At 40.1% G+C, this 19,666-nt stretch overlaps 1 protein-coding gene across 2 annotated transcripts in view; it reads right to left on the reverse strand.

Moving 5' to 3' along the window:
• SHANK2 (SH3 and multiple ankyrin repeat domains 2) overlaps positions 1-19,666 on the reverse strand; it is a 241,380-nt gene that overhangs the window by 96,211 nt on the left and 125,503 nt on the right. For both annotated transcript variants that reach the window (XM_062494312.1, XM_062494313.1), the window contains 2 exons: positions 14,181-14,263; positions 12,420-12,544 (listed from right to left, as the gene is read on the reverse strand). In XM_062494312.1, coding sequence (XP_062350296.1) covers positions 12,420-12,544; positions 14,181-14,263 — 208 coding nt within the window. The remainder of the gene's footprint in view (positions 1-12,419; positions 12,545-14,180; positions 14,264-19,666) is intronic.

The raw sequence follows: 19,666 nt of genomic DNA on the forward strand, positions 1-19,666 counted from the left end.
CTGCACAATTTGGATATCTCTGCTTGAAGCACGGGGTTATCTCCAGTCCCTGACAGAGGAATCTGAGGGGACATCTGGTACTAACATCAAGATGACAAGACATGGAGCTTGTAGCATGTAGCAATGAGAGTGCTACAAATACAATCAATGGTTTCACCTTTTTAAGAATTCCTCCAAGAGTGAGGAATTTAGGTAACCAAAATAGTTTTTTAAAGATTGGCCAGGCTTCCCAGATATTAGAAAGTGCTGGATTTATGCTTTTTTCCACATATAAACAATATGTTACCAGCCTAACGCCTATATTTTACTGTTGATAATCTCTGAGTGATTCAGTGCCTTGATACAAAGCCATAAATCTGACAATTTTCAAATGTTTAATTTTTCAAAGCATGTACTGCCATTGCCTTCCTACTGGTATTTATGTGGAAACACATGGACTGGATTTATCCAGCTCAACTTACATTCCTGCCCAGAGTGTCTTCTGAGCATTTGTGTCCCTAACCTGGGACAACCAAGCTCTTGTTTAGTGCCCAGCTGTGGTCAGAAGTCCTTAAGAAAGAAATAATTTCTACTAAATTATTGAAGAAAAAAATTACTATTTTATTTTGATTTTCATAGCTCTTAGTCTTTATGCCTTTTGGAAATAAGTTGCTGTGTATTTTCTGCCTTGCAAAGTAAGTTTAGTAAACATTACATTTTAAATGAGGTTCTGTAATTCCAAGTCTAGGTATAACCTTTTTCCTTCAACCACTCCTAATACATCCTAAAATCCCAACAGAGCCATTCAGCAATGGCGTTAACTTGCAAATACAAAGCTGTTCCTCAGGTTGATATCCTAAAGCTTTATTCTGCATCACAAAACACCTCACAGTCTGTTAAACCATTGGATCAAAATGCCTCAGTAGGCTGATAGAAAAAAACAATTTGTAATCACTTTTCTCCCATTTTCCTGTTTTCTCCCCATCTCTCTCAGCTTTTGGGATTACGTTTGTAAGAGTTTTCCTTCCTGTTTTATTTTCCCTCATTAGCACGAAGATTGACAAATGAAGAAAAGTATGCTGGGATTACATTTTATCTATTTTTTTGGTCTCTCTGCCTGTCTGATAGCAGCTCATCCACTACTTGGAGGATCTTACTCCAAATCAGAGTGAAACACTCAAAGTTTAACTTATCAAAGAGGAGCAGAGGGCAGCAAGACTGCATCTGACAAAACCTTGTAAATACAGATTATCTATTCTGAAAGCATCAAATAAAATCAACCTCTTCTTGTTCTAGAAGCAGACAGGGCTTGCAGAGAGCAGGAGCATCCTTTGGGAATGGGTTATTGAGCCTAAGCTTGCACACATCACTCCCAACTCCACATTAAGCAAATTCTCAAGTCTGCAGACTAAAGATCTCATTTTATATTAGTATATGAAGGGCCAGACAGGCAGGAACTTTCCCGCAACTACAGACCAAGTGATTTTTTTTAATGTTTGTCATTGTAACAGGGCAGTTTTCAGAGTAAACTTTGTGGTGAGAGAGTTCTCAGTGTGCACGGGAGAGAACAGGAACCAACGTGAATCAAAACTAATTAAAATAATAATTCAAAAGAGACACTTCTCCCAAAGACATTACTGCAGAACAATAAAGAAATTGCTGTGCAAACATGGCATATTTTATTGAAGGCAGCATTTCTTTATTCAGATCCCTATGGACTGGAAACCAAAATCCAAAGCGGGGAAAAAGTGTTTATTGTCTACAGAATATAAAATTGAGATACTAGAATGGAAAAAAACAAAAACAAAAACAAAACCAAAACAATAAAACAAAGACCAAAAGCAAAAAAGCAACAAACCCCTGATATTATCCCATGGAGACAAATGAATAAGAATTAGAGTTTTCTAAAATGTGGATTTGCACATTCATGCCAATTTGAAAGTTAATGCTTAGAACGGGTCATATATATCCCCAAAACAGCTGTCATGTCACTGATCTGTGCTGATTATGAGTAACTGTGTTCAAACTATCTGGGTGGATAATTGCCTGGCAGCAGCATTTTTGCATATAAGATTGTCACTAAAAAGAAAAAAATTAAAAATAAACAATTTTTACATCTTACTACATCAAAAGGTCTTTAGAAATATGTAAATTGGATTAATGACATTCGTTTGTACATTAAAAGCAGCAAAACAGAAAATATAAAACTACTTAAAATATCAAATGTTTTTTAATAGTCAGAGAGTCAAGCTGAAGCTTCAATAGTAATCCAGTAATTAGATATGGGTTAGTATGCAAATGAAGGAGGAATTTCACTCATTAAAAATTCCTCTGTAATGTCAGGAAGGTGGCAATATTCCTGTCTGGGAAACGTATTCTTGGTGACTTTTAAAACGGTGTCAAGTATTGTACCAGTTCCAAACCCTTTCCTGTTTTTTAAGGTTAAAGACCAGAATTTACCCACTACATAATCCCTTCAGAGATGGAAAACCCTACCCATACAATCTCTCTATTCCAGTGACAGTTAATATTAACATTAACAGATCCTAATCTACCCAAAATGAATATAACCTTCATTTCAATCTGCCTTGAAAAAGGACAAGAAGATTTAATATTGCTCCTTTAGGAGCACTGGAATAGTTCAGAGAGGATCCACCACGTGCAACCATTGGGGGATTCATTCCCCCATGGGAATGTTCTGAATCCCATGTTTCCAGTTCCAGTGAAGCAGCTAAAACATGAGCACTTGGATAGGACAGCTGCACAATGCTGGAACTGCCTCACAGTACCCTAAAATCCTGCAAGTTATCCCAACTTCTTTGCAAGGATAGAAACGGAGAATGATTTAGGTTGGAAAAACCCTCAGAGACCACTGAGTCCAACCACTAACACAGCATCACCAAGGCCACCACAGACCCATGTCCCCATTTGCCACCTCCACACAGCTTTTAAATCCCTCCAGCAACGGTGGCTCCACCACTGCCCTGGGCATTCTGTTCCAGGTCCTTCTTTCCGGGGAGATATTTTGCCTAATATCCAATCCAAACCTCCCCTGGTCCAACTTGAGGCCATCTCCTCTTGTCTTGTTCCTTGGGAGAAGAGGCAGAAGCCACCACAGCCTTAAAATGGCAGCAAGTGCCCAATTTTGCATTGTTTGCTGCCAGTCAAGGCATGGGCAACCTTCTTTACCTTCAGAGCTGCCAAAGAGAAACACCAAGTCCCAGGCCTGAAGTTTTCACACTTTTACACATGGAAAAAGATTCACCCAGAGAAAACCACCTCGATCAATCCCCTGGGGAGACCAAATAGGAACAAGTTCAAACACCCAGATTTGGGCCCATACCATGAGAAAGAAGCAAAAGGACCAAAATTCTGAGCAGCACTTCTGCAGAGGTTTGCTTAGGATACGGAGAAAAAACAGGAAAAAAAACACAGGAAAGGAGAGTTGGAGATGAATACTCCTAGTCTTTGAGTCTTGGATAACAGCTGCCTCCACCATTTCCAGCTCTGAAGAACCATCACTTTTTTAGGTGTGCACGTGATTTCTATTAAATATCCCCAAACTATTCTAAAAATGCACAGGGAATTATGGGAACCAAAGAGCTACTCCCAGACAAAACCCATCATCAATTCCATTCCCAATCTATCTGGTTTTTTACAAGTTCCAAAATAGGCGGTCAATAAGACATATTTAGATATAAAAAACCCAAGAAACTTTTACAAAATTATTACAATGGATGTTTTACTGGTCATTTAAAAACAATTTACTCTTTAATTTAGGAGTTAAAGTGAGCCATAATCATCCTCAGTGTAAATAAATACACCAGATGCAGTTAACAACTCACAAGCCTGTCAGCGATGTCCATGGCTTCTCACAAATCTATCTGGTGCTGACAAGCCTCAGGTTGAGTCCATTAAAAACAATAGCAGTTGTTTGGAGAACAGTTCTGGAAGATGGAATTGCAATAAAAAATACCGGGGAGACTGATGTAGTGAAATAAAAAAGGATTATTTGATTTTGCTCCTTGTATTTTTTTTAATAAAATACAACATAATCAACACAAGACTTTGGTATCTGCTCTCTAGATTTTTGTATGATATTTGTCCAGAACTAGCCGTTTTTGTATTAGGCTGCAAATAAACTCTTCCATTACTTCTTTTTATGCACTTCTATGCTTTCAAATTAGCTCTTCACCAGCAAATAAAGGAACACTTGGCTACCTACTCTGAATCCTATCATCCTATACACTCATTCTTGAGGAACTTCCATGTATTTGCTAGGACAGTTTCCAGTGCTCTGATCAGCAAAGCCCTCAGAGACCTTCAAGTCCAGCCACATCCAGAACCCAAAAAAAAGAGGAGTCGCCACTTGGCCATGAAGACAGCACAGGAGATCCTATTTTGACCATGGAGAAATGATATTTTTCTAACAAGTGAAAACACTGTACTACAAGATGAGGAAAACAAATCCAGCTCCCCAAACAGCTGCCAGAATACACGAGGAAAAATGAGGTAGTGATAAAGGATTATTATCCTTCATTGCTGTATACATGAGTCTCTGAAGATTCCTATCAGTGGCACAACAGGATGTAAAATGTTATTTCTAATCTGATTGATTTAAAGTACATTTCAATTTCCTTATTAGATGAATTTGCTGAGCCCCACAGTCACAAGCTATGGGGAATGCTTTGAAGGTAGAGAAAAAAAACTAGGCAGGGATTCTTTGGAAAGCCACCTTCTCCCTCACTGGTGTCCTGGGGAGTTGCACAGTAATTTCAGGGGAGCACAGCAGCTCTGAGTGGGATGGCCCCATTTATTGGGATAACTCCAGCACTGAATAATCCCATGTATTTACCATCAGCCAGCTTAGCAGGAGAATAGCAATGGGGAAGGAACCTTCTCCTGCTTTTTAAAACCAATTAATAGATTAAATCTGGGTACTCTTCTGTAGAGGACACGTGCTAGAGATTGGATATAAAAGGAATATTAATCAAAGGAATGCAGAGCTTCTGCTAGATCAGACCCAAAAGTTCAGAATATCTTCAAATCAAGTGTTTCTGCAGTTCTTAGCACCCACACAGAAGCAATGGGGAGCCTGCTGTGTGTACCAACATGAAGGGATTTATTTAATCCCTCCGAAACCTCGAGAACTGTTTAGAAACTTCATTCCATAGTAAAGGTTAAAAGAGGATGACACTGAGGAAATCCTACCAAAAACCCCTAAATGAATGCAGTACATGTCCACCTACAGAGCCCTTATTTGCTTTTTCAGATTTGGAGATAATAGCAAAGATATATTTGCCTAGTAGGGGTCCATGAGTGAAGCTATTTTTTCAGAAAACTTGAATTTTTAGGCTAGGGAGAGAGGGGAAGGTTACTGTTTATGAAGCCTATCATGATCAGAAGTTCCTAATCTTCCTTTTAATCTCTGCACAGACTTGTGGTTCATGAAACACAACCAGCAGGTGAACTGAGCATTTCAGTGTCACACAAATTGACTGGAAGTCTCAGAATAGGAAAGAAATCTTGTCCATAAATAAATGAAGAAACCGTGACACACACATGTAACTCCCCGTGATAGTGTTTCTCCTGCTTGTAAGATGCTTGCACCTCCCCCAGGAAAAGGAAAAAGGTAGAAAATAAAGAAGGAAAAATTCCAGATTTTTATATTAGTTCTGTCCTCAGCAATAGGGGTTTGCCAGTTCATTCTCCACCGTTTGAAACAACTCATCTGCTTTCCCTCACCTGCAGTTTTGCAGGTTTGTAGCAACAACCCGCAATTAAAAGAAATGGTATTTTCTCCCCTTAAATACCAGGCACAAGTAGTGTTTTTCATATAGCTCCAAACCAGCAACCAGGTTTCCATAGTATCCAGAGACTAAAAAAAGCCAACGGGCTTCAGGGAAATTAATTTTAATAGAATGTCTTGTGGTAATTGCCCAACCACACCACAAAAATGGCATTTATTCACTCGGTGTTAGTTTTAATACTTAACCCCAACACCTGAGAGCTGGAAATGGAAGAGATGCATTATTCCTGTGTTATTTGAAGAGAAGCAGGACAAATTTCTGCACGAGTGAAGACCATCCAGAGCCAGGCTTTATGTGAATCACGGGATGGCCAAGGTGGCTGGATGCCACTGGACGGCTTCTAGGTGGCCAAGAACTGGCTATGTACACTAAGCAGCTTAACTTCATACAAATTTTCTATTTTTAGAGGATTTTGTAGTAGGAATTCAGGGAAACAGCGGTTTTCATACTCCTTAGAAGTCAGAAAGCTCCCTGTGGATACCTCCACACTCCACCCGCAGTCCCACAGCTCTGGCAGAATCCCTCAGGATAGGAAAGTCAGGAAATTCTCCTAAAATACTGTGGCATCCAGGCCAAAACACCTTAAAACTGAAAATGGAGAACTGAATGGACACAGAGCTACTTCTGGCTGTTGCTGCCATTATCATCACAATTCCTTGCAAATCCTCCTCTCAAAGAAGCATAAAAATCAGCCCTGAGTTTCAAAAAGCTACTTGTTAAATTTTGGGGAACCAGAAGCAGAGTATATACCTCATGGAGAGTCAAGGCTAAAGGAAAATGCTTCCCAGTTCTGCTCACAGCCTGGAAAGCTAAGGGCTTTCATTCTTGTCTGCTCTTCATTCTTATTTTAAACCATATTACTTGCTTATGTGTGAATAACTGAGCTCTTCTAAGGAGCAAATTATTTTTTGTCTGCCCATTTCCACCTATGTCAAAAAGGAAATAATCTTAATAATGTATTTTTAAAATTAACCAAGGTTTGTTCCTCTTTTTTATGATCACACTGGCACATTTGGAACACTTTCACGTCTTACAGGTTGGAGGATACATGTGAAAAACAGATAAAAACCTATTAGAAACACTTATGTACAGTGGGTTTGTGCACATCCAAAGCACTCTGAGGACACAGTAATTTCACTCAGTGGCCACCATCCACTAAAAACATAAACCTAGAAAAACAAATTAAACCAAACCCTCAGTGACCAAGTTTAAGTGGAAAGAAAGTAAAAAACTTCTCCATCAAGTGAAAAACTAATTCCCTTGGTCAGATGCTGCACAGATACACCAGACTGTTCCACACTTGTACCACAGCTGCTCTTTTTCCAAGAGCCCATTGTCCCAACCCTCCAGTACATCTGTAGCTACACTTCAGCAGGAGAATTCCAAAAGCAAAAAAGAAAGAAAGTTTTCTTTGGACTCTGAGAGCTTTCATTTTAAGCAGTGTCAGGGTCTTGCTGGTGCTTAATAGACATAATTTATACATGTCATTAAGAGGATGACAACTGGTTAACAGAAATAAGCTTTTTCCTCTAATGGTTGGTTAAATCAAACTACGTGCCAGTTAAATATACAGATTTTAAAATAGTGGTGCCCACACTTGTGCTATGTACATATATAAAAAATCCCAGAATGTTTTTTGTTGGAAGGAGCCAAAGACCATCCAGGTCCAAGCCCCTGCCCTGGCCAGGAACTCCCTCTCCAGAAGCTCAAACACTGCAGTGCTGCTGCAGCTTTGGCAAACCCCTCATCCTTAAAAAGATGTTTGTAGAGTTGATCCAAACCCGAAGTAGGTGCTGTCTAGGAACAGAGCAGCTCCCAGCCTGGCTGTTCTCCTGCCAAACGGGAGGCTCCCTGGCCGGGCAGGAGCAGCAGCCAAGCTGGCAACAAAAACCCTCCTGCAAGACACTGAACTGATATGGACCTGACTCTGCTGGTCTCCCAGAAAGGACTAATTGTGAGAGCTGGATGCAGCCCTCAGAAATGTACTGAGAATGTTGGGTTTGCTTTCTTCCTCCTACACACAGCACTCTTATTAAGCACTGCATGGAGCTGGTGTCCATACTGCTGCGAGAAGAGGAGCAAACTTTCAGCTGCAATGTGAGAGTCCCTGTTCATACAAAGCCATTAACAAAGCCTCTGCTTATTTCAAGAGAGAATAAAGTATCATGGTTTCTATGAGCCTGCCCAAGGAAAAATAAAAAATCAGATTTCTAACTGGTGGAAGAAGCAAGCAGAGTTCGCACTAGAAATAGGAGAAAATGCAACCACTGGGTAATTAATGAAGTTTATCAAAAGATGGGAAGGTTTCTCTACTGCTAAAAGGATTGGAATCAGAATTAGCTGGCTTTGTAAAACCACTAATTAACCCAGCCACTGAATACCAATGTAAGGCATAACATTGTTAGAAGTATTCATAATTACTAGAGTTTAAGCTACAACAATAAAGTTCAAAGTTTGCTTCCCACAGCAGTTTTCAAGTTTGGATAAACCAGTAGCCTACTGCTAAATATGAACCTTCACTTGTGTATGAAGGTGGTTTTTTGGGTTTTTTTTCAATATTTCAGATTTTTTAAATGCCTCCCTAAATGCTTATTGCTACTTACATGCAGTCAGATGGCATATCTTTAATACGAAGATAAAAAAAATGTTTTCTGTAATAAAACATTTATTTTCCACCCAAATCAAGTTAAAGAAAAGTTTATACTGGTAAATTGCATAAGCTTCCAAGGATGAAGAAAACCAGGCAGTTATACTATAGATATTTTGCATGTTTTAGTACAAGTACCAGCTGAAGAGTTCTGCAGCGAAATGGTTAAATTTCTTCTATTACCATTTCTGGTTTTGATCCTCAAATTAAACCTTGAATTTTACCCTTTTGTTTTTATTTTTTAAATTAGTAATTCACCAGGTTTATCCAATCTAGTTTACATATTAACTGGAATGTAAATAAGCAGCCATGCTATTCTGAAGACAATAAGATTTCAATTTATCTGGAAAAATAAGAGATTTTATGGCACAATAATGCAAACTGCAATGCCTCATTTAGAGAACAAATGCACTGTTCTGGTAAAATATTGCAGAATTAACTCAGCTTTCTGAGTATTGATACTGTAACATTATTGTTTGTGTGACTGGGAAAATCCCCACGAGCCACATCAGGCAACACCTGCAGAACAGCTGCACACTCATTGGGACAACAAGAACAAATAGTTAATAATCCACTGGGGTTAATTATAAAAGACAATCTATATCCTTCCACATTAAAACACTCCAAAAAACTCTATTCTGAGTTAAAATAGGCCTTCTAGTTTAATGGATTTCTTTACTCAAAGATGGTTAGACTTGCTTATGTCATCAAAGCAAATCCCCTACACAGCCCCACCTTCTAGAATTCTTGGTCATGTCTCAAGGCAGAACTCTGAATTTTTCCAAACTTGAGCAGTTAGAGTGTAGAAATCCAGTCACTGATAAGTAATCAATGACCTACAAAGAAATTAGTGATGATTGTAATTTCTTAACCCCTTTCTAATGGAGACTGCAATTTTTAGCTTTTGGCCTAATATGTTGTTCTACTTTCATCTATCTTTTTAATCAGGCTGATATCGAGATTCCAGAAAACATAAACTAAAATAGTGAAAAATAACACATAGGGCAACCTGTAAAATCTCAGTCAGAACAACCAATCATAACCAGCCTTGTTTTCTGATTGTTCATCAAAGCTAAGAAAAAAAAAATCACATTGAATGGGCATCTCTTGAATTGCTTACGATAATCCACATCTATTGACAGCTGCCTCTACTTCACTCCTTCAGCTCTAAAACTATTCCTGCACTTTTCCAGTACATTAGCCCTGTGCTCTATCCAGGAAAGCCACTACACACTTCACAGTTTTTATCACAAAAGCCATGGCTGGGTTTGAAGCAAGGAGGAGATAAACCACACACTGTCAGAAATTTCCATGGAGACTCCGTGAGCACTGTTTCCAAGGGCAAGTGTAATGTTCATCTCTGAAGTCTCATGTTAAAATTAGTTGCACAGGTTGGACGAATCAGGAACTGCACACTTGATAAAAACTCAGTCATATAATACAGTGCCAGCTGTTCCAGGTAATTCCTACTCCCTATTTGTCTGCTGCAGCAAGACAGCACTTTTTCTTCCTTGTTTGTACAGATCTTTTATTTGTTCTGCTCTGCATATATCAACTCCAAACACGAATTATTAGAATGCCTCAGAGATTGAAGTTCTCCATCCTTCAGAAGATTCCAGACCATAACTGTACACAAAGAAATGATGCCCTGTCTTTTCCTACCCTCGTGCTCTCCAAAGAAAGGACCTATCTCCCTGCCAAACCTGTCTTTCCACAGTGAGGATCCCCTCACCTCCACAGCCCCGAGCCACCGAACCTCCTCAAGCAAGAATGAAGCATCTGCTCTGCCTCTCATTTTACCCCCTGCCAAACTGGACTCTCCCCTCCCTAACACCTGGCGCCTGCCACAAGTGTTATGAATAGCACTAATTAGGATCCTCTTTGCCCATTAACTCTTTTATTATTCATGTGACATTTATGATAAATGCCTGATATTACTTACAAATGGTTGAGGTGGCACTTAACACACAGAGGCATAAACTTCGGAGTCATGGGAGAAATCATTTAGCAGCAAGGCAGGCAGGCTACACCAGGGCTGACAACCGCTTGCTGTGGCGTAAATTTAAATCTTGTTCAACACAAAAACATAAAGTAGTTTGGCATTCCTAGAAGTGCAGGTGGACTTCTATTTCAACAGTTTTTTGCATCACTATTAATATCTCTAAAGATGGCTTTCTCCATCCAGCCAGGGCTGTGCGCTGCATGTTGGCCAAAAACCAGAAAAAAGTCTTGCCTTTCTCCAACAGAAAAGTCCCCTGCAATAGCCAAGTTGTCATTTCTCAGGATTATCATATCCTCTTAATTAAGTTCAAAATTCAGAACGGAATAACCCTGATGAACATAAATTACACAGAAATGGATTTGATTTGCATGTAATAATGGCTCCTTTCAGAATTAATTACAAATATGCTGGAGTATGGATTAACGTCCTCCTGATTCAGCACTGTATGTGCATGTTTAGCTGCTCTTCTAAGTTAAGGCTAGGAGTAAATTGTCTAGACAATTAATTATAATTCTTCTCTCATTTGCCAAAAAAAACAAAAAACAGTAAAGCTTTGTGCTGAATCAGTTACCCAACCTTCTTCCACCCTTTCAGAGATCTTTAAAAAATCCACGGGCATATTTGTCATTCCATAATGAATTAAATTGCACACTGTTCACCATCAATTCTATCTGTGCAATATGCCAGAACAGACTCCTCATACTTCCCATGGATTAAGAAACCTAACAAGCTCTAAAAATAGAGCCCTGTTTCAAAACCCCACCTAACAGGAACAGGGAGAGCTTTGGAAGGACCCCTGTCCAGGGAACACAGCAGTTCCATTTGTAAGCTGGTCTTTAACGCTAAACACTTCTTCTTAAGTAAACAAACAGCAAGGGAAATGTGCTTGAAGACAGAGATAAAAATGTACATCTATTTACTTTAGAAGCCTGCAAAGCCTGTTCTTTCACGGCTACAGTGTGAGGAAGTGGTGCAACTATTTAAATTCAATCACCATGGGAGTTCAAGGCACACTCCAAAAAAAGCTCTGTGTTGTACCCTCTCCCGCATGCAAAAGCCAGCTCTGCAGAAATAAACGTAACACCAGGAAGGATTTTACCAAACCATACGTGAGCCTGAAGAACACATCAAATAATGTAAAATCAATAGATCTTACAGACAAGGCTTGATCAATCCATCCCAAAAGACCTATTTTCAAAACACCCGGTCTCACAGCACCACAGCATCTCTTTGTTGGTCAGGAAAAGGTTGTAGGGGGAAGAGGAAGGAAAATTCCAAATAATGATTTTGCTGCAAACTGCCCAGCAACACTCAAAAGGAGAACAAACTATTTAAACAAAATTAAAATACCCACAAAAAATTCTCCAAAATATCAAACATGAAGATATTATTGGTATGAATGAACAGAGTATTTGAATATACCCTTTTTATAAAGCAATTTATGCTGCAATAACATCCATTGCTTTACTTTTTGTATTTACAGTGTAGTGCTGGAAAAATTCAATTTCAAGCCAAAGCAATTTGCTTTATTCTCCATGGTTACTAAACGCCACTAGACCATCATGGATATTTCTGAGTGCAGAAACAGTTGCATAAAAAGTCATCAATTTTGGTTAGTCCCTGAAGAAGAAATTATTTAGAAGAAACCAGAACTGACAGCCCACAATAAATACTGAAATTCATCTTAATTTCAATAACTGAAAGAAGACTATGAGCTCCCAAATATCTCTGAGAGCGTATTCCCAAAGGACAAAAAGAACAACCAGAAAATTCCCAGCCAGCCTGACCACTGTTTTCTGTCACTGCTTTCCTGAATGCTGCATGAAATTTTAAATTGATCAAGTGAAGCACATTGCTGGTGTTAGTCCACAAAACTTGCTGCTCAGAGGCATCCCAGACCTTTTTCCAGAGTCAATTCTCCAATGGGAACATCACTTTTTCCCCAACAGAGCACTGAGAATCAAATTTCAGGATCTCCTACCTCGATCAAAAAGTCTCCAGTTCTCAGGCCAGCTTGCCATGCTACTCCCCCTTCATCCACAGATTCCAAGTACTGCAAAGCAGGAAAGGCTGGAGTTGGGGTGAATTCTTCAATTGGTGTGTCAGCTTTAAAAATAAATACCACATTAAAAAAAGAAAGTTATGGAGTGCTTGCAAATACCACTAGACTACAGGCCTATCACTGGCCATTCCAATTTGGGGTTAAAAAATGCTGGGTGCTGGAAGTGAGAGGGATGTGCCTCACGGGAGATCAGGATGCTGGGGACAGAGTGCAACCCCTCTGCAATAGCAATCCACAGGTCTTCCTTCCAGAGGGGGATATACCTGCTCCTTTCCTGACACAAAGCAAATCAAGCTGCACCAGGCAATGGCTGGGTTCTCACATTCCAGGATATTCAGTACTGGCTCAAGTAAACCCTTTTGTGTGCCTGGCAGAATGCTGTAACTCTGGCAACATCCACCTAAAAATGAATTATGTGCTAGAGTCAGGAGAGAGCATCTGGCTGAACTAGGGGGGTGGGGTGGGTGGCAAAGGATGAAAAAGATCAACCAGAATTTTTTTTCCCCTCTTAAATTTAGATGTGCATAACAAAGAAGAGACCAGAAGAAATCACTTTTTAGGACAGGAGGCACAGCTGGCCCTGTGACAGCCCTGCCTGCCCCTCTGTGTCACGTACACACACTGGCAGAAAAGTCCTTGGGTCTTTCACCTGAGGCGCCCCCGCTGCTACAGAGAAAATCTGGGGGAAACTGCTGGGCTCACCCAGAGGGAGTGAGCCCTGCTCAAAGCACTGATTATCCACACCAATGCTCAGAGATAAGGCAGAGCCTTGGGCTTTCCTGCTTCAACTCCAAACATTTCATTTGGCTAAAACTGGCAAAGCTTTCCCAGCCCTGCAAATCCCTGGTGGCACCGGTTTAGATTTAGGGGTGGGGAACAGGGGGAGCAAAAGCCATGTCCCAAGAATGAAGACATGGAATAATTTTCATGCTCAAGCAAGGCAAGGGAGAACCCATGTGAAATGAGGGGGAGCAAGAAATGGGACGTACCATCACATATATATATTCTTTTTTTAAATACAAAGGGAGCAAACTGCACTGAAAGTTAAAAAGAAAAGCATTAAATAGAATGCCTTTTTTAAATCGTAGGAATGCCACCGTGATAGATTTTAACCTACAGAGAAGTGCCGTGCAGCTTAACATATGAACAGTTTTAAAAATGAGCACACTACAGGCCATGCAACATACGTGCAGTTTCTCAAGATATAAAAAAAGATCATATTTTCATACTAAAACTGCACCAATGTCACCTTGCAGAAGATCCACACGTATTTTAAATGAAACATCCCTCTCTTGTCTATTCCTATTTGCAGCCCTATTTAACCAGGCTGGTATTTGAAATAAAGCAGTAGTTTTTATGAGGATAGCAGGTTTCCCATAGTTAAGTAAACTGCACAACAGAACACATTAGTGACAAAATACTACATCCACTGGCACGAGAAAAATACAGGCAAAACTTTCTCCCCCCAAAACGATTATGCAGTGCTTCTCCTATGTAAAAATGCAAACCGCTTCGGAGAGAAGGCACCGAAATCCATCGGAGTAGTATAGCATACAGAGAATCCTGTTGTCTAGCAACCAAGTGCACCAAGAATAATTCCTGCTTATATTCTGAGATGTATAAATTTCTTCATGCCACTGCACACCACACACACACTCACACACACACAGAAGCACGTACCTTTTGCCCCTCTGAGCACAAATCCAAATCCTTCATTGTCTTTTTTCTGCAGGACCACTGCCTTTTCTTCTATTATGCAGTCACTGTAGAGAGAATTCCGAGGATAGCGACCATTATTACATCCCTTCATCACCACCGTAGTAGCTGCTCCTCCAGTGTGCAGGTTCATCATCATCACAGCCCGTTAATCAAATAATATTGCAGTAACCAAGCATGGGAAAATATAGAACAAATAGCAGCGAGGGGAAGACAAAGACTAAGCTGGATGGTAAAAGAGAACATGACAAAGCAACTTAAAAGGAATAAAAAAGGCAGAGAGGAAAAAGAAAGAAGAAGAAATCATGCATGGTGGTTTGTGTTCTATATGAATGACTGGATGAACATGTGATCATGTAATCTGTGGGCTAGCTAGGACTCTAAAAGGAAAAAAAGTAAGTGAACTGAACGACAGTATCATTAATAAACTCCTCAATCGTGGATGTACCAGATGCATCTTCTAGTGAAGCCAAAATGAAACCAACCAGAAGAAAAATGAGGCAGCATTTTAAATTTAAAGATAATAAATTATGATTTTCTATTAGCTAACTAAAAGGCACAAATATATTCTGAAAGCTATGCCTTGCATCAAAAGCCCTTTTTCAATCCTATTGAATGTTGCATGCTGCAAGAATCCCACATGATCATCTGACAGCCTACAATGCTAACAACGTGCAGCTGCCTTGGCGTCATCAAGCACAAATTTCCACAGCATCAAGAATCTGCATAATTGAAATAGTAACAAGGCATGCACAAGCAGGAAAACACATTTTCTAAGGAATATTTCCTGTCTCCTGATAAACAATTAATATTATAAAACAAGGAGATGGTGTAAAGGACTATTTATGTAAGCAGTATTCCCTTAAAGAGAAAGTAGCCTTAGGAATCTCACTGTCATTGGCTAAGATAAAAGTAGAAGGTAGATGAAGAAAATGCACAAAATACACATTAAAATGGGACCTTTCAGATACAGGGAACGATCTGTAAAAGCCTTAAGGTGTTTAATATCTTTCATTAAATATGAAGTTACTAAAAATAAGCTTAAAGCAACATTAAAAAAATAAAAAAAAAAGAATAAGAAAAAAATTTTGAATGCTCTTTTAGGTACCAAAGCATTGCACAGCACGAGTTGCAAGGGTTAAGTTCCTGAATTGTCATTGAATTGTCAGCACTGCAAACTATTCTGCTTTAAAATACCTACAGAACTAGTTTGGATAGAAAGGAGTATGAGCAAGTTTGCTTTCCTTAATTTTTTTACTGGCCGACTTCTGTTCCCACTGGTCTTATACAGAAGCCAGTCCCCAAAGCAGTGAATGCAAGGAGAGACTGGATCTGCCTCAGGGCCATTAATAATCCCCAGGGGGAGGAGGAAACTAAATAAAGAAAAATTGTTGTGACCTTTTTATTTAAAGATCTGAACAAAGAGAAGGATGATATCAGGACACCAATGGACAGCCTCCAAACTCCAGATTTTTTGTGCATCACAGACCATCCTTTTGGTGCCTTTCCAGCTCTGCGGGATGAAACTTCCCATGGCTGCTGAAGCGATGATGTAAGGTTGTCTTCCAAACTTCAGAGTGTTTAACATCACACATGAATTCAAACTGCCACAGCGGTGACTTTGTGGGCAAGAGGTGGTCTCCACCAGCACCAACAGCTCTTGTATCTCTCAACTTACTGTTATATACTGTGTCATTCAGACGTTTCCTCTTCTGACAGATAAGAAGCTTCTGCTTCTGGAGAAAGCCCAACACCCTGCTGTTCAGGGATATCAGGGTGGGATGGAATATGCAACTCTCAGAGCCCACTGAAGCTCTCCATCAACATCCTGATGTTCTAGAAGCTGACTGCTCCTGCCAGTCAGCTGGCAAATTTCCCTCATTTCACCACCACATTCTCAAGGTAGGTCCCTGTGCTTATCCACTGAAGAGTCAACAGTGTGACTTTTCTTAGTACTTGGTCAAATTAATAAAACCCATTCCCTTCAAGTTTCCTTGTAACCAATCAATACCATAATAGAGCTTAGAAGGCAATTTCTGAGAGGTTAGAAGGCAACTTCTGAGATCCTAATTATAGCAAGAGCTTGGTTCAAAGAACCCCCCTCGTGCCCCTCCCCACATCCCACCCTCATGTCAGTTCCTTTCCATACAGAATTCAGAAGTTTATCAGCTCAGCAAACTCAGGATCAATTCACTTGATCTACATCCAAAAAAAAATAGGCATCCATCCATGGTCCTTCTAGAGACAGCTCGTGAAATGGATGGGCATTGCCATGTCAGGCTCACTTCATTCTAAAGTACAGATTAAAGGGAAAACACCTCTGATTTTCTTCTCATGTACGGCACATCTATTCCCTAAACTACCCCAGTTCATGTACTGGAAGTGGGGATACCAAATTGCCAACATTTTACAAACTTACATGCAAGGGGGAGGTGAGAGGGAAGGGAGGGAGAAGCACAACATGTTTTTTGGTGAGAAAACAAAAACTGATTTCTATTATTTGACAAATACAGCTTTCTAATATACAGTTGCAGTCATAAAGAAAACAGCATCACAGCATCACAGCATCACAGCACACATCACAGGAAAGTAAAAATGTAGGCTTGAAAAAATCAGACGTGTAGCATTTCTTCTCATTTATGTTCCCTAGGAATAGGGAACCTGCAAAAATCCTATGGCTTCAGTAGCTTAAACTTGTTCAAGCAACCACAGAAAGCAAATTGATTCTCCACACACACCCTAGTGCTGCAGAGCAAAGAACCAGCGGCAGGAAAAAGGGGGAAGACAAACAGCACACACACACAAAAAAATGAACCGAATTTGCAACCTCCACACCCTTTCTCCCAGAAAAGTTTGCTTTCCTAAGAAAAGGGGGCAGAAGAGGGGCAGAGTTTAACCTCGGACTGTTTGCAGTGCTGCTTTTTGCTTGCTTTGCCACACCAGGGTTTTCTGTGCCAGTCAGGGTGGACCCTCCGCTGAAGGTCTGTTCACAGTCCACCTGCTCTTGGCAAGAAAAGTGGTGCCAAATGTAAAAGTAGGTCAAAATTTCTCTCCACGAGCCTTCTTGGCAGGGTCTCTTTGATCCTGGAGGTGTTGTAAATACTTAGCAGCAGAACACAGGGTATGGCAACCAGTGACAAATGAAGGTGGCATTACATTAGGAACCTGCTCAGAGGCCTGAGCTCATGCAAGAAGAGGAATTTCTTCCCAGGCTCTTTCAGTACAATGCACAGCTCTGTGTGAGGCCAGTCCCTGTTATCTGTGATACGCCAAACTTCAGTAGGTAAAATCCCTGAAGTCCATTTCTGTCCCATTCCCAAACTGAAATTAAACAGCTTCCATTTCAGAGATGAGTCCTCAGAATATGACCAGTTCCATACGACGGTAATAAAATGAGTAATTCTAAAATCAATAGCTCATTACTTAAATAGGGCACACACTGCTTTGACTTTGGGCTGTGTAAGGCCAAGATTCATTGCAGGCAAAGTTAAATGCAAAAGGCATCCAATCAAGTTTCGGATATTTCTGTGTGGAGCACAGTCGTAAAAACTTCAGGACAAAATAACAGTCAATGTAAATCTCTGCTTTACTCAAGCAGCAGATATTAGAAAACATACTTATTCATCAGCTCACATAGTTTCTTTAACAATTTAAGGCTCAAGAACTGTGCGGAGCTGTTACAATTTCCCTAATTTTACAGACTGACCAATGGAGAAAGGGAAATACAAGGATTTGCCCACAGTCAGAAAGATATGTGAGTTTTGAACTCGGCACTGTTTCACATAACAACCATCGTTTGTGTGGGCTTTTCAAAAGAGCAGGAATTTCTGCTTTGCTAACAGCCCATTAGGATAATATTTGAGGAAGGAAGGAGAAATGTCAAGTCTTTCATAAATACCTGTATGAAGAAAATAAAGGTTGGAGTGCAGGCTCCCGCTGGAGGCAGGCCCACGAAACCTGGCTTCCTGTTCCCATCAAGGATAACTACACCCTATCTTAAGGCATGACTTATTCCACAAGTTAAAATACTAAATTACAGAGGTGGAGACTATCAGGACTACAGGATGTGTTTAGGCCAGTTTGTATCAAGTGTTTCATTGCTGATTTCAATCTGAAAAACAGCAAGTAGAGGACACTCCACTGAAAATTATCACCATTATCTGGAAACAAAAGTGACTATTTGGTATATTTCCAGTCTCTCCCCAAGACAGAAGGAAAAATTAATGTTAAAAGGAATTACTTTCCTCATTCTCTGCAGTCATACATCCCCTAGAAATGTAACCCAACCTTTTCAGCTTCAGTAGCTCCTGAATCCACAATCCCTTCCATCAGGACTTGCTCTCTCCTTGAGTGGGAAGTGTACGTGGTTCTCTCCATGTTCTTTCAGCTGGCCAAGTAAATCTAAATATCTTCATTAGTCCTTTTTCCTCTCCTCAGCACTCTTGCAATTGCAATCTTTTGGAAAGATCCACTGAGTTCACAGCTAGATACATCCTAGAAGAATCAAGTGCTCTTCAAGGTGCAATAAAACGATATCTAAATCCATAAATTTATCTGCAACGTCTGGAAGCTTTCACACTAATTCCTTTCAGGATAAGATGGCCAATTTATGGTGGTTATGCTCAAGCTAGAGAAGGGCATTTGGGAAATCTGTTCAAGAGGAGGAGCCCTTTGTGCATTACCCAACAGTCAATCCCTATTAAAGGCACATTGCAAATATTCTCTCCCTTTTTTCAGGACGTAACCTGTCCTAATACCACATAAAATAGAAAATACGTCTACAGCAAACCTTATTGTAGGATATAGCAAATTTTCAGTGGGAAAACATTTCCTGTTACTGCTGGAAGGGGTCAACCTTGCAATTTAGTCAACTACTCTAACGGCTTCAGGAAAATTGGCTAATCCTACTAATTAAGGTCTTCAAGATTAATGAAGACTCTTTCTGTGATTGCTCAAGTGTCCCAGGTATCGATCATCCACTTTTAGGTCTCAGAGAAGAGCTCTCCCAGCTGTCCTGTGTCAGGCACAGCAGCAATCACTTGTTCAAGAGGCAGCAGCTACAGCAGCGAGTGGGTTCTGTGCACAGCAGATAGGAAAATGTACAGGCTGTGCCTAAAAAACCCACTGGCAACCCAAACAGAAACAGTGGGATGTAGCCAACCATATACTCAAACTCACAGTGACCTCTCCCTTCACAGAATTCTAGGATCCCAGAATGGGTGGGGTTGGCTCACTCCAGACAGCTGAGCAATCCTAATGTCACATATGACAAGTCTAAATGATTTTTCTTTAGAACATGTGTTTAACTGAAAGTTTATTGCAAGCTGACTTTGGGAGGAAGACAATATTTGCAAATAGATGGGTCAGTACCTCAGCACTTTCCTCAGGGCAGATAGAACCCAGCATTAGAATAGAAATACTGAAGAGCAGTAAACTTAAAATTGACAAAT

This window comes from Cinclus cinclus, chromosome 6, assembly GCF_963662255.1.
Source record: "Cinclus cinclus chromosome 6, bCinCin1.1, whole genome shotgun sequence".
Taxonomy (NCBI): domain Eukaryota; kingdom Metazoa; phylum Chordata; class Aves; order Passeriformes; family Cinclidae; genus Cinclus; species Cinclus cinclus.